Below are 15,559 nucleotides of genomic sequence, written 5' to 3'. Positions count from 1 at the left end.
GCTTTTATATTGTTTAAGTATATGTCAATCTTACAGTTGTATTCACGTTGTAATAAAAAAGAGAAGCTATCCAGAACATAAAAACCAACATTTTATACACATTGTTATATGATCTGCACGTCACAGTTAAAAAGCCTTCAACATGTCAGCCTAACTATATCAACTATGTAAGAGAAGTTTAAGATAAGTTTAGCTACAGTATATGCAGTAAAGGCCTGATGACTTATTTTCCCACCAGAGAGGCTTCACAGGTCATTTTTTAAAACTGCTTAGTACAAATCAATATTGAATATTAGTTATAATAGTTAATACACTGTAAAAAAAAAAAAAAAAATACTGTAACTTCACAGTAAGTTACTTGATAATAATTGCAGTAAATTTACAGTATTATTCTGTAATTATTTTATTGTATATTGTATTTATATTATATTGTATATTATAGTGATGTAGTGTATTTCTACAGCAAGCCAGACACAACATTACTGTGGAAATACAGTAATTTAATGTAAAATTGCAATATGATACTGTCATTGTCTGAAATTACTGTAAATTCACAACAATTCACAGCAATATAACAGCAACGTATTGTATTTCCACATTAAAACAAGCACAAAATTACTGTAAAATTATATTTTACAGAAAAATTACGGTATGGTGCTGTACACTTATCACAGTATACATATTTTTTAAATGAGCGTTGATGGATTTATTGCAATTTATAAATATTAATTATTAATATTATTTTATAATATTATATTATTATAACAATCTAATATCTAAACAATGACATCTAATATACTGACTGTAGTTTCTTAGCAGTCATCTATTAACATTGCACAATAACCTCTTCTTTATTTTCCTTGTGTGTTTAACTCACCATTTGGAGATTTAAGACACTGTCTGTAGCCCTCAGACTTCACAATTTAACTATTTTTAAGCAGAAAAGTTAATAAATTACTATAACAGGGATTAGCCTAAGTATAATTATCTTCACTTGCCGTCTTTTCCTGGCAGTGTGGGAAAGTCCTTGAATCAGCATTTTGATAAACATGTAATGAGATAAAATATACAGACAATATAGGCCTAATTGAACAGTTACATTTTTACAATAATGAATGATGGAAACACGTTGAGAAAATGAAAGTCAAATCATTAGAAACAATTTTTGGAGGCTAATAAAAATGCATTCTTCCTCGCTACAGTCCTGCATTTCTTTGTTTTTAGCCTTTAAACTCACTTTAATCTGTATTGATCTGACTGGTCAATAAAGGGTTACACATCCAGATGGGGAGGAGGTTCTTCCTGTAACAGGTTGGCTCTGTTCCCATTCTACAAATAACAACTGCGTAACGCAATCGGGAAGTGTTTTGGCCTCTATTTAATCAGACAGAGAAAGGTACGTATATTTTCTATACTTGAATCAGTTTGTAAAGTAACCTATTAAAATTGTGGTCAATCCTTGTTATTTATATTGTCCTGTCCTGCTGCTTCATAGTGAACACATTCATTTAAGCGCTCATTAAAATTGTGAATGGTTGAATATTACGTTTTAGCAACATATCAGGGTACAAAAAACGTGTGCATCAGGCGGGTTTAAAACAATAAGAAACACAGTTAATAACAATTGTTGGACAGATGATTTACTTTCAATCTTGATAACACAGTTTATTATGGGCCAAAATGACGCAGCGCTGCCACTGTTGTTTGGGAGCTACATATTAATGCAATTGTGATATTTTAAGGGGGACACATCTCTGAAGTCAGTCCTCAGTTAAGATGTTTGTGTCAAACTATTGTTTCCAGTGTCAATAATAAGATTTCACGCCTCACTAATATCTTCCCACCACCGGCGGCAGCACTGAACACAAAACTGAAGAACAACCAGCACTCCGGGTTGCCAAGTCGGCGATAATCCTGCAGAATTGGGCTAATTTTGCAACGATAGCAGTGCTGTTAGACTTTAACCAGTGAATAAAGTTTGACCGAAACATGTTTTGAGTTTTGGTATTGTGCTGGTGTTTTTTGGGATGACTTGGATTGGCGATTGTGCTGTTTTTTTCACACATACCTGGCAACCCTGCCAGCACTTGGGACTGTGAGTAAGGAAGAGGACTTTACACTTTACAACAGCCTGACATCAGATTTCCTCTCCCTGGTCATCTAACTCAGACTACTGAAACCTCATATAAACTTCAGATTTTTAAAAGCAATTGTTCATGAAATAACTGTGGGTTTACTTACATTGAAAGCACATTTAAAGCAGATCTTTTAATAGCCAGTATGAACAGGAGGAATGTTTACAGTGATGAAATCCTCTTTCAGTGTTCGTATCAGCTCCTGACTGTTCTTTTTAAAACAGACTTGTTTACCTGTAAATCACTCCCACATTCACCAGAATATCAATATACAATTCGTCGAAATCAGGAACAAGCTTAAGCCTATTGAGCAAATTTCAAGTTTCTATACTCTCTGGTCTCTTTCAGTCTCCAGGAGCAAGCAGGATGTCTGTGGGCATGACCAAGGCGGATGGGGTCACTGTGTTGACTTTGACCTCCGACCCCAATAGTGCTTGTCCACCTCTATGCCAAATCTTCAAGGCCCTTTGCTACAGCCCCGTGTGCTGCTCTGTGTCTCAGCAGCTGAGGAGGGTTCAGAAAACTTCTCAGTCAGTATTGGGGGTGAGTTACCATCTACTGTGTTTCAACTTTAAAGTTAACATATTTTGCTCAGCAGTTTTCTTTCTCCTTTGAATTCTGATTTAATCATTGAGTAAGACGTGGTTTAGTCGAATAAATGCTGTTACTCCAAATGTATTGCACTGCACATTAAAGCTGCACCTCACTTTCTCAATCACATAATATGTTTGTTTCCCCTACATATCAATATCTAAGAACTGTGCTGAGGAGAGTTTTTCCATTACACTGTCTCAGCTCTGCATGGTAGTTGTACCTGTCTTAGAGCTTCAGCTGTTGTGTTTATGTAGGAAAATCTAAAAAATTACATTTAAACCCTCAAGAGAACATGGTCCAACACAACTGTACGGTTTGACACCCACAGTGACACCTGATAACTGCAGTTACATTGATGTTTGTTCTTCATACTGTGTTTCTTCCTTCACAGGCTCTGCAGATTATGGTTGGCTTCCTCAACATTGGCCTTGGACTAGTCCTCAAGGGCGGTCGTGGTGGCCCTTGGTGGATAATGGATAGCATGTTTCCTTTTTGGCTTGGAAGCCTGGTAAGCAACTTAATGCTGGATATCTCCCCACCAAAATATGTTCTTTAGTGGCATAAAATCCAACAAAGGAATGAGGACAAATACAACTTAAAGCGATGGTTCGGCTTAATTTCGACCTAGCGTCATATGCACCACTATCTAATCACCGCCTCAGCCCTTTTTTTTCATTTGGTAGCAAAATAGTGGAGTTAGAGCCATCAGCCGAATGGCTTAGTACAGGCGCTAACGGAGCCACCAGTGTATCTCGTAAATTATTCCACTAATAATGCCTGGATTGTTATCAAACTTCTACAGTAGTACAAATAGGGTCTTTACTCATAAATCGATGCATTGGAACGTTTGTAAGTACACCAGGAGTTTATTAAAATAAACACTTAGTTGATGGCTTTTACTCTGCTGCTACTGCTAAAGCTGTAAACATCTCGTGAAATCCCGTGTGGTCGCGCGAGACCCCGCACAGATCTCTAGATGTGCTGTGCAGGATCTCGTGCGACCACACAGGATTTCAGTGATCCCGCGAGATGTCGCTAGGTCGAAATTACGCCGAACCATCGCTTTAATTGGAGCTGTTCAGTTGATTCCAAAGGGGACACACCTATGGGCTTTCTTGAATGGGACACAAAAATGCCTGTAGGTGCACATACCAGCAGCATAACAAACAATACAGATGAATAAATGCACATTTCACATCGCTCAATGTGGCTGTATCCAAGTGGAAAAGGTGCTATATCATCTGTACCAACTATTTAAGAGATGTTAAAATTCACCACACTACCTGCTGCTATATGTACTGTTATATTATGAGTTGGTAGAGACTCAGTGCCTTTTGCCTCCTCACACCCTTCCTTTACTCCATTTAATCAGGTTTTCAGAGAATGAATTTTAACGCTTATGGTGATTCGCTGACTGTTAGCACATATTTAGGGAAATAGCTTACTGGGATGGCTCAACATTTTGCAAAGACATTCACGGTTCCCTGACAAAAACACAATATAACCCTGAATTTCATCTGTGGTCAGATTAGCAAATGTTAGCATGCAAACACCCCAAACTAATTCCCCAAATGAACATTGTGCTGCTACACCTGCTGAACATCAGCATCTCAACATTGTCATTTAACATTTAGCTAAAGTTCAAGGTGTTCTTCTGATCTAAACCTAAGCATCTTTTGTCATTGGACTTCTTTTTCTCTTTGTTCTCAGTTGAAATGAATAAATTCCAGTTGTTTTGTCTCACATACATTTTTATTCAGGGTTTGTGGGAAATTATGGAGGTTAAAGATTATGTTTTTTCTCTTTTTTGTAGTTCATAGTTTTTGGCATCATGTGCATTTTGTCTGAGAAGTTTCCCAGTCGATGTCTGGTGAGTATTCCAAGTTTATAACATCCTAACATTATCTTAAAATGACTTCATTTATTTTCTTTTTTATTTCAAGACAAATAGCATGAATATATATGCCCACATTGTTTCACATGATTACTGCATATATTTCCATTGGACAGGACAGAATACAGGTTAAACATCCTGCCCCAAATTTTCTTGATTGTAATTTGTGCTGTTAATTTCCTGGTCTGATTTTGTATTGTTTTTTTTCTTCTTTAGGTCATTATCAACGTGATTCTGAATCTGACAGGAGTTTGTTTTGCCATCACAGCCATTGTACTGTACTCCATCAATGTGGTAGAAAGTGGCTGGGATTTGTGGAGTATGTGTGATGACCGTTATGACTACTGGTATGGCCGTCATGAAAGGATAACGGCAAGTCCATCTCCCGAGAAGGCGATCATGCAGGAGAAATGCTTGGAGGCAAAAGCACTGATTCTTGTAAGTGTGGAAAAGACATCTCAGCAGTCAAAATGTGACCCAGTTGTATAAGTGATGAGAAAAAAATGAAAGGCTTTTATTATCTCACAGGTCTTAAGGAAATCAACCCTTAAAATGAGATTACAAGGATAACAAACAATCAGTAAACTCTGTGCCATATGATCAGTTAACTGAAAGAATAGATAACAAATAAATAGAAAATTAGTTGCAGACTAAATAAAACCCAGTTAGGAATATAGAAGAAAACCTCATGTGACAGAAACGTATTAAGTAAGAACAAATTCTCCAATTGTTTTGAAGTCTAAATAAAACAGAAAACCTGTTTAAAGAGTTAAAAGGTAACGCTGCTTTTTGTGTCCCATCAGATGCTTAATAGAAGCGTGAATGCTGTGATGATCGTCATGTCGGCTCTGGAGCTCTGCCTCGTCATCAGCTCTGTTGTCCTGGGTATCAAAGCCCTGAAGAGCAGTCAGAAGGGAGAAAACAAGGTAGAGTATGCAAAATTACATTTTATTGTTAAACATGTTTTCACATAAATACGACAGAGTATTAGGGCCACATGAGGAAAAAATAAATACAATTTCCGCGACGAGATTAAACTCAACATGACAACTTTAAAGTCAGCACTTCGACATTAAACCTGAAATGTCGAGAATAAAGTTGAAATATCATGTCAAGATTAAAGTCTACCTGACATGCCAACTTTATTCCCAACATTTCAAGTTTTAAGTGCGGACTTTAAAGTCGTCATGTCGAGTTTTTTCTTCATGTGGCCCTAATACTCCGTTGTACAGAGTAGATTGACTGTACACATGTGCTCTTTTTTTAACCATGTTTTTTCTTGTTTGAGTTTGTATGCATGAATGAGGCTGTAAGGATGTGAACCTCTCTTGTAGTATGTTATCCGTATGTTATGTGTCTTCAGTCACTACTTTGGGGTTTGGGAAACAACGTTATATGAATTCCTGCATCTGTCATTGGTATTGGTTTTGTAGGTGTTGTTACATGTCTTTTTTTCTCCAATAAAAAAAAAAAAGTTAAAATTTCACCACAATAACCTAAAGAAGCAGCTGGCTGGAGGGAGATTGTCATGTAGCTGGAAGTTTGTGGTTAAGTTGCTGTTCTCATGTAACGAGATGCAGCGTGATAGTCGGACACTCACTTGCTGTTAGGACACTGTTGAACACTGGTTTTTTTAAAACAAAATTTGTATAGTTTGCTGCCAAGTTGTAAATGAATTTCTTAATGTTGTGAAGTTTAAGATGTGGCCAAATTCAAAAGAGAAAAGTGGTCTACCAACAATGTACACTAAAGTTAAAAGAATTATTCCCTTGTGTATGAAAATAGTAGAGTGGTACAGTTCATGAATGTATGCAACATATTTTAAAGACTTGAATGTGTTGTATGATTTACTGAAGTTCTTTATTCTCTTTTAGAGCACTGATGAACCAGAACATTACAAACCACTTCTGGAGGAGGTCACCACTTACCCTGTAGTCTAAATGAAAATCTGTAAGACTGTGCATTTACACCACTGACTGTAAACACAATCAGCCATAAGGTCATGGGGTATGTTTTCCATCAGGGGTTGCTTAAAAATATTTGCACTTATATTTTTGATTATAATCTATACTAGATTGTATGTGATGCTTTCCATATTATCATCTGCTTTTTTAAACTGTTCCTATTGGTTATGATTTTCTGTGCCATGTGCCTTAGAGTCAGTATGTGTGCAGGTGACAGGAAGGTACCTGCATGTATAATGTGGTATTGTTTGACAGGGTTTTGGGCATTTTGTTCCATTTAATCTTTATTTTATGATTTTAAGCCACATGTATTTCTATATATGAAACCTTAAAGGGAAATTTAATGACTAGTTGTGCTCTTTAATGACAAATTATAGCAATGGCAATAAAGAAATGCTGTCATGTGAAGTGAAAAATTGAATTAAAGCCACTTTTTGCAAACTAATGTCAATCCAGCTGGCGTGAATGTCATTTTATCTCTACCAGTATGAATACACTGTACTTTTTGATTGAGTTTTACCTTTTTTGGTATCAATCTGAGAACCTGTATCAGAGGAAGATGTTTTAATCATGTTATCACACAGAAAGTATTCTGGCCAGGAAATATATCAGTTTATTAAGAGGAGAAATTTCAACGAGGAAATTGTACAAAGTCATCAATTTCTTCTATATAAATCCCCTTATTGTGTCATTAGTCAGGTCATTTATGTTGAGTTCAGTATATGTCACTGTTTCTTTAGTTGACCTCAGTTTGATTTAAAGGGTCCTAGTTTTGAAATAGTTTTGTCCTTGACACATACCGTGCCTGGTTGGACTTGATCATCAGGTAATGAAACGCTGTGGCTCCTGCTTATTTACAGTTTTGCCACATCTGAACTGTTAGTCTGTTAATCTGGAGGAAATTTGGTTAAACTTTTATTAGGTCATTGAACTTCAGATCTCAAATGAAAGCATAATTCATTCTGTGTGAGGAGTATTCAAACATTATTTATATCACCTGGCTTTTAATTTAAAAAAAACTCAAAGGGAGTAAATCTGCTCACATCAAACCAAACAGTTTTAAACAAGTCACACATTAACATTATAATGCAGACTGTTAACTGTTTTTACAAACCCTGGTCACTTTTTACTTCCAAATAAGTGTCCTAAATAACTACAAATAATGTATAAAAAGTATATGTATTTACTTAAGATTATTTGGTTCAATTTACAAGTCTTTTGTATTTTATACAAATACAAAAATTGATTTTTAGAAAACTTTATAGACACAATCTTGCAATTCTGTGCACATTATTGAAAGAAATTGAAAAGGTGTTACATTGGTTTAGTTAGTACGTGCCCAATCAATATAATTTGTTTTATATGTTGTTCATTTGCAAAAACTATAACTGGAAGCGGTGGGTTTGCTCACAATCTCTCGTATGCCGAGACTGTTCAGCCCCATCCAGCAAACCCTGAGAGTCTGGCTGGAAGACTTGTGCTGGCACAATCAGCATGCTTGTGAGCTCTTTTCTAATATTATCTGGCAGAGTTGTCTGTGCCAACCAAATTTGCCTACTTGACATCATGGCAGATGACATAATTGCACCAATGTCCCTTGTAAACTGAGAATGAGTGACAAGTTTGACAAATTTGAATGATGCTTTAGTGTTTCTACCCTCTTCATGAGAGAGAGAGATAAGTTTAAAGGATGTCAAAAACAAGCCTGCAAGCAGTTTCTCGAAAACAAAACTTAACAACCCATCAGCTTACCTCATCTTTATTTTCCTTGTATGTTTAACTCGCCATTTGCAGATTTATGGCACAATCTGTAGTCACAGCATTTTAATAAATATGTAATGAGGTACAATGTATAGATTATAGAGGCCTAATTGAACAATTATGAAAATGAATGTAAAATAATTAGAAAACTTTTTTTGGAGGCTGATAAAAAATATAATAAAATATTCTCAAGCAGTGAAGGAATTCCTCCCTACAGCTCTGTATTTCTCTGTTTTTAACCTTTAAGAAAAGCTTTGTAGAAAAGTTTAGCTTAAAATGTTCTAATAGAGAGTTTAATCAAATTTGTAAAGCTATTCCACTTCCCTTAAAGTTCATGATAAAAAATATCCTTACACACTCAAATGTGTTTGTCAAACTGCCTGATTTAAAAATAGGTGAATTGAAAATTGAGGGGAAAAAATGTAATAACAAAGTACGTGGAAGTGTGCTAAAAGAGAAGCTATTTCCTGATATCAAAAAATCAATAAAAACTATATGACATCTTTAAAGGTACTTACGGAAGAAAATCAGTCCATAAATGATTTATATGAAACTATGTCAAAGTCTCTTGCTCTTTAAGTTACAATCCTGTTTTGTTTTAATACTCTTAAAGAATTTGTGTTAAAATGTCAACCCCTATGTTTATGTTTATGTAAATATGTTGCAAATGTTGTTTGTCGACAAGCTTAAATGGAAATGTATATGTATATATATCCTTTTAGTATGCAAGTTAAACGTTTCCTCCAAGGAGTTTTGTAAATTGAAATGTGAAATAAAGTGGGGAAAAAAACCTTTAAGAAAAGCTCACAGCATAGTTCCCTTTTATTTGTGCTGATCTGGCTGATCAGCATTATCGTCAGTGAGGAGGAAGTTCTTCCGGCAACAGTTTGGCTCTGCTCCCATCCTCGAAACAACAACTGCGTAATAAAAACAGGTTTTTTGAGGGGTGTTTGCCTCTATTTACACAAATACAGACAGGTAAGTATATTTTCTATACTCGAATCAGTTTGTAAAGTAACTATTAGTTAACTATTAAAATAGTAGTCGATCCGTGATATAGCTATTATCCTGTACTGCTGCTTCATATTGAACACATTAATTTAATAATGTAATCAATTTAAAATTGTGAATGATTGAATATTACGTTATAGCAACATATCAGGGTAGAAAACGTGTGCATCAGGCGGGTTTAAAACAATAACAAACACAGTTAATACCGATGGTGGGCGGATGATTTACTTTCAATCTGAACACATTAAGTATTATGGGCCACAATGACGCAGCGCTGCCACTGTTGTCTGGGAGCTACATATTAAAGCAATTGTGATATTTTAAGGGGGACACATCTCTAAAGTCAGTCCTCAGTTAAGATGTTTGTGTCAAACTATTGTTTCCAGTGTCCTCACTCATATGTACCCACCACCGGTAGCAGTATTGAACACAAAACTGAAGAACAACCAGCACTCCGGGTTGCCAGGTTAGCGATAATCCTGCAGAATTGGGCTAATTTTGCAACGATAGCAGTGCTGTTAGATTTTAACCAGTGAATAAAGTTTGACCGAAACATGTTTTGAGTTTTGGTATTGTGCTGGTGTTTTTTGGGATGACTTGGATTGGCGATTGTGCTGTTTTTTTCACACATACCTGGCAACCCTGCCAGCACTTGGGACTGTGAGTAAGGAAGAGGACTTTACACTTTACAACAGCCTGACATCAGATTTCCTCTCCCTGGTCATCTAACTCAGACTACTGAAACCTCATATAAACTTCAGATTTTTAAAAGCAATTGTTCATGAAATAACTGTGGGTTTACTTACATTGAAAGCACATTTAAAGCAGATCTTTTAATAGCCAGTATGAACAGGAGGAATGTTTACAGTGATGAAATCCTCTTTCAGTGTTCGTATCAGCTCCTGACTGTTCTTTTTAAAACAGACTTGTTTACCTGTAAATTACTCCCACATTCACCACAGGAATATCCATTTCACACTGCTGTGGCTGTAAAATGAAGAAAGTTTATAGCCAATGTGAAACAGTCGATTAGGGAGAGTAATTTGACTTTTCAGATTGCTAAAATATGGCACGATCCTGTACTTTACAATTTGTCGAAATCAGTAACAGCCAGCTTAGGCCTATTGAGCAAATTTCAAGTTTCTATACTCTCTGGTCTCTTTCAGTCTCCAGGAGCAAGCAGGATGTCTGTGGGCATGACCAAGGCGGATGGGGTCACTGTGTTGACTTTGACCACCGACCCCAATAGTGCTTGTCCACCTCTATGCCAAATCTTCAAGGCCCTTTGCTACAGCCCCGTGTGCTGCTCTGTGTCTCAGCAGCTGAGGAGGGTTCAGAAAACTTCTCAGTCAGTATTGGGGGTGAGTTACCATCTACTGTGTTTCAACTTTATAGTTAACATATTTTGCTCAGCAGTTTTCTTTCTCCTTTGAATTCTGATTTCATCTTTGAGTAAGACGTGGTTTAGTGGAATAATTGCTGTTACTCCAAATGTATTGCACTGCACATTAAAGCTGCACCTCATTTTCTCAATCACATAATATGTTTGTTTCTCCTACATATCAATATCTAAGAACTGTGCTGAGGAGAGTTTTTCCATGTCACTGTCTCAGCTCTGCATGGTAGTTGTACCTGTCTTAGAGCTTCAGCTGTTGTGTTTATGTAGGAAAATCTAGAAAATTAAATTTAAACCCTCAAGAGAACTGGTCCAACACAACTGTACGGTTTGACACCCACAGTGACACCTGATAACTGCAGTTACATTGATGTTTGTTCTTCATACTGTGTTTCTTCCTTCACAGGCTCTGCAGATTATGATTGGCTTGCTCAACATTGGCCTTGGAGTCGTCCTCTGGAGCGATCGTAGGGGCCCTTGGTGGATAATTGAGAGCATGTTTCCTTTTTGGCTTGGAAGCCTGGTAAGCAACTTAATGCTGGATATCTTCCCACCAAAATATGTTCTTAAGTGGCATAAAATCCAACAAAGGAATGAGGACAAAGACAACTTGATGGGAACTGTTCAGTTGATTCCAAAGGGGACACACCTATGGGCTTTCTTGAATGGGACATACTCTGATCTCACTCTGAAATGTTAAATGTCACGAAATTCATAAAAGTCACAAACAGGGTCATTGAGTAGATTGGGCATTGTTTCCACTGTCCTCCAATTTGGCAAATTATACAGCACAAAAATGCCTGTAGGTGCACATACCAGCAGCATCATAAACAATACAGATGAATAAATGCACATTTCACATCGCTCGATGTGGCTGTATCCAAGTGGAAAAGTTGCTATATCATCTGTAGCAACTATTTAAGAGATGTTAAAATTCACCACAGCTTCTGCACTACCTGCTGCTGTTACATTATGAGTTGGTAGAGACTCAGGGCCTGATTTACTAAAGGTTTGCGTGTGTAAAAACGTGTGCAAACTTGACATCACCCGCAAAAAATGTGCAAGCTTATCTACTCTTTCAACTGTGCAAGATAGTACGCGCTGTCCATTTAGTACGTTTGCCAAGATGACTATGTAATATGGGGCATTTCAACCCCAGTGTGCAAAATACAGGGAGGAGAAAATGCAAATATGTTACTTAGCACACGCATTGTGATTTACCAAACCTGAAGGTATTTTTTCTGACGCTAACTGCGTCTATAAATAATACATTTGAAGGACAGGTATTAACCGGCTGCGCACTGCACTGAGATGACTTTTGTCAGTGTGGAGAGGAGGAGACGGAGGCACAATGACAAAATAGTTTTTCTACCTGTGTTAATAATTTTGGAGTGGAATATTTTTGGTTTTACTAACAGCATTGACTTTGTCACAAATACTCTCCCATATGTCGGTTTTTCTGGTAATACTTGTTTTTGTAACTCAATATATTTGTTAACCTCTTCCACTAGAACCTGATCACATTTCATTTTGCGCTTGCAGCTTTCTGCTCGTCCAAACTCCCCATAAAGACACGCAAAACCCTCATTTAAATACTGCTGTCTCCACCCTGCTGCACCTGTTTTCATTTACGCAATTATTCTTAGTAGATCACCTGCAAAACACACGCAAACGGCACGCGCAATCTATTGCACCGTGCACGCAATTTAGTACCCACTATTTGGGATCTTAGTAAATCAGGCCCTCAGTGCCTTACCACTTTTGCCTCCTCACACCCTGCCTGTTCTCCATTTAAGCAGGTTTTCAGAGAATGAATTTAAACGCTTATGGTGATTCGCTGACTGTTAGCACATATTTAGGGAAATAGCTTACTGGGATGGCTGAACATTTTGTAAAGACATTCACGTTTCCCTGACAAAAACACAATAAAACCCTGAATTTCATCTGTGGTCAGATTAGCAAATGTTAGCATGCAAACACCCCAAACTAATTCCTCAAATGAACATTGTGCTGCTACACCTGCTGAACATCAGCATTTCAACATTGTCATTTAACATTTAGCTGAAGTTCAAGGTGTTCTTCTGATCTAAACCTAAGCATCTTTTGTCATTGACTTCTTTTTCCTCTTTGTTCTCAGTTGAAATGAATAAATTCCAGTTATTTTGTCTCACCTAAATTTTCATTTAGGGGTTGTGTGAAATTACGGAGGTTAAAGAAGTTTTTTGTCTTTTTTGTCTTTTTTGTAGTTCATATTTTTTGGCATCACGTGCATTTTGTCTGAGAAGTTTCCCAGTCGATGTCTGGTGAGTATTCCAAGTTTATAACATCCTAACATTACCTTAAAATGACTTCATTTATTTTCTTTTTTTATTACAAGACAAATAGCATGAATATATATGCCCACATTGTTTCACATGATTACTGCATATATTTCCATTGGACAGGACAGAATACAGGTTAAACATCCTGCCCCAAATTTTCTTGATTTTAATTTGTGCTGTTAATTTCCTGGTCTGATTTTGTATTGTTTTCTTTCTTTAGGTCATTATCAACGTGATTCTGAATCTGACAGGAGTTGGTTTTGCCATCACAGCCATTGTACTGTACTCCATCAATGTGGTAGAAAGTGGCTGGATGTGGGGGATGTGCGAAGATGACAGTTATAACCATTATAACTACTGGTATGGCCATCATGAAAGGACAACGGCAACTCCATCTTCCGAGGACTTGATCATCCAGGAGAAATGCTTGGAGGCACAAGCACTGATTTTTGTAAGTGTGGAAAAGTCATCTCAGCTGTCAAAATGTGACCCAGTTGTATAAGTGATGAGAAGAAAAGGAAAGGCTTTTATTATCTCACAGGTCTTAAGGAAATCACCCCTTAAAATGAGATTACAAGGATAGAAAATAATCAGTAAAATCGGTGCCATATGATCAGTTAACTGAAAGAATATATAACAGATAAATAGATAATTAGTTGCAGACTAAATAAAACCCAGTTAGGAATATAGAAGAAAACCTCATATGACAGAAACTTATAAGTAAGAACAAATTCTCCGATTGTATTGAAGTCTAAATAAAACAGAAAACCTGTTTAAAGAGTTAAAAGGTAACGCTGCTTTTTCTGTCCCATCAGACGCTTGTTAAAAGCATTAATGCTGTGATGATCGTCATGTCGGCCCTGGAGCTCTGCCTCGTCATCAGCTCTGTTGTCCTGGGTATCAAAGCCCTGAAGAGCAGTCAGAAGGGAGAAAACAAGGTAGAGTATGCAAAATTACATTTTATTGTTAAACATGTTTTCACATAAATACGACAGAGTATTAGGGCCACATGAGGAAAAAATAAATACAATTTCCGCGACGAGATTAAACTCAACATGACAACTTTAAAGTCAGCACTTCGACATTAAACCTGAAATGTCGAGAATAAAGTTGAAATATCATGTCAAGATTAAAGTCTACCTGACATGCCAACTTTATTCCCAACATTTCAAGTTTTAAGTGCGGACTTTAAAGTCGTCATGTCGAGTTTTTTCTTCATGTGGCCCTAATACTCCGTTGTACAGAGTGGATTGACTGTACACATGTGCTCTTTTTTTAACCATGTTTTTTCTTGTTTAAGTTTGTATGCATGAATGAGGCTGTAAGGATGTGAACCTCTCTTGTAGTATGTTATTCGTATGTTATGTGTCTTCAGTCACTACTTTGGGGTTTGGGAAACAACGTTATATGAATTCCTGCATCTGTCATTGGTATTGGTTTTGTAGGTGTTGTTACATGTCTTTTTTTCTCCAATAAAAAAAAAAAAGTTAAAATTTCACCACAATAACCTAAAGAAGCAGCTGGCTGGAGGGAGATTGTCATGTAGCTGGAAGTTTGTGGTTAAGTTGCTGTTCTCATGTAACGAGATGCAGCGTGATAGTCGGACACTCACTTGCTGTTAGGACACTGTTGAACACTGGTTTTTTTAAAACAAAATTTGTATAGTTTGCTGCCAAGTTGTAAATGAATTTCTTAATGTTGTGAAGTTTAAGATGTGGCCAAATTCAAAAGAGAAAAGTGGTCTACCAACAATGTACACTAAAGTTAAAAGAATTATTCCCTTGTGTATGAAAACAGTAGAGTGGTACAGTTCATGAATGTATGCAACATATTTTAAAGACTTGAATGTGTTGTATGATTTACTGAAGTTCTTTATTCTCTTTTAGAGCACTGATGAACCAGAACATTACAAACCACTTCTGGAGGAGGTCACCACTTACCCTGTAGTCTAAATGAAAATCTGTAAGACTGTGCATTTACACCACTGACTGTAAACACAATCAGCCATAAGGTCAGGGGTATGTTTTCCATCAGGGGTTGCTTAAAAATATTTGCACTTATATTTTTGATTATAATCTATACTAGATTGTATGTGATGCTTTCCATATTATCATCTGCTTTTTTAAACTGTTCCTATTGGTTATGATTTTCTGTGCCATGTGCCTTAGAGTCAGTATGTGTGCAGGTGACAGGAAGGTACCTGCATGCATAATGTGGTATTGTTTGACAGGGTTTTGGGCATTTTGTTCCATTTAATCTTTATTTTATGATTTTAAGCCACATGTATTTCTATATATGAAACCTTAAAGGGAAATTTAATGACTAGTTGTGCTCTTTAATGACAAATTATAGCAATGGCAATAAAGAAATGCTGTCATGTGAAGTGAAAAATTGAATTAAAGCCACTTTTTGCAAACTAATGTCAATCCAGCTGGCGTGAATGTCATTTTATCTCTACCAGTATGAATACACTGTACTTTTTG

The 15,559-nt window shown here is 36.6% G+C and overlaps 2 protein-coding genes across 3 annotated transcripts; both read left to right on the top strand.

Annotated features, from left to right (window-relative positions):
* Window positions 1-1,316: 1,316 nt before the first annotated feature.
* On the top strand, window positions 1,317-7,032 carry LOC133982851 (membrane-spanning 4-domains subfamily A member 4D-like). Of its 2 annotated transcripts, none has more exons than XM_062421693.1 (7): window positions 1,317-1,396; window positions 2,484-2,678; window positions 3,121-3,237; window positions 4,543-4,599; window positions 4,840-5,061; window positions 5,427-5,549; window positions 6,498-7,032. In XM_062421693.1, exons 2-7 carry the CDS (start codon window positions 2,502-2,504, stop codon window positions 6,561-6,563), a joined length of 762 nt encoding a protein of 253 aa, XP_062277677.1. In that variant the 5' UTR covers window positions 1,317-1,396; window positions 2,484-2,501; the 3' UTR covers window positions 6,564-7,032. The 2 variants fall into 2 exon arrangements, with proteins under 2 accessions (XP_062277677.1, XP_062277678.1); XM_062421694.1 differs by having other exon boundaries at window positions 1,340-1,364; window positions 2,458-2,678.
* A 2,185-nt stretch (window positions 7,033-9,217) lies between these two features.
* On the top strand, window positions 9,218-15,496 carry LOC133982850 (membrane-spanning 4-domains subfamily A member 4D-like). Its single transcript, XM_062421692.1, has 7 exons — window positions 9,218-9,326; window positions 10,526-10,720; window positions 11,162-11,278; window positions 13,002-13,058; window positions 13,297-13,527; window positions 13,892-14,014; window positions 14,963-15,496. Exons 2-7 carry the CDS (start codon window positions 10,544-10,546, stop codon window positions 15,026-15,028), a joined length of 771 nt encoding a protein of 256 aa, XP_062277676.1. The 5' UTR covers window positions 9,218-9,326; window positions 10,526-10,543; the 3' UTR covers window positions 15,029-15,496.
* Window positions 15,497-15,559: the final 63 nt, after the last annotated feature.

This window comes from Scomber scombrus, chromosome 7 (genome assembly GCF_963691925.1).
Source record: "Scomber scombrus chromosome 7, fScoSco1.1, whole genome shotgun sequence".
Classification (NCBI taxonomy): Eukaryota; Metazoa; Chordata; class Actinopteri; order Scombriformes; family Scombridae; genus Scomber; species Scomber scombrus.
This window is presented reverse-complemented; position numbering and strand designations above follow the sequence as displayed.

Bases quoted from the DNA above. Each gene is read 5' to 3' on its own strand.
- LOC133982850 (XM_062421692.1), top strand. From the start codon at position 10,544: ATGTCTGTGGGCATGACCAAGGCGGATGGGGTCACTGTGTTGACTTTG. The intron at 10,721-11,161 runs GTGAGTTACCAT...CTTCCTTCACAG, and splicing joins CTTCTCAGTCAGTATTGGGG to GCTCTGCAGATTATGATTGG. The intron at 13,059-13,296 runs GTGAGTATTCCA...TTCTTTCTTTAG, and splicing joins AGTTTCCCAGTCGATGTCTG to GTCATTATCAACGTGATTCT.
- LOC133982851 (XM_062421693.1), top strand. From the start codon at position 2,502: ATGTCTGTGGGCATGACCAAGGCGGATGGGGTCACTGTGTTGACTTTG. The intron at 5,062-5,426 runs GTAAGTGTGGAA...GTGTCCCATCAG, and splicing joins AGGCAAAAGCACTGATTCTT to ATGCTTAATAGAAGCGTGAA. The intron at 5,550-6,497 runs GTAGAGTATGCA...ATTCTCTTTTAG, and splicing joins GTCAGAAGGGAGAAAACAAG to AGCACTGATGAACCAGAACA.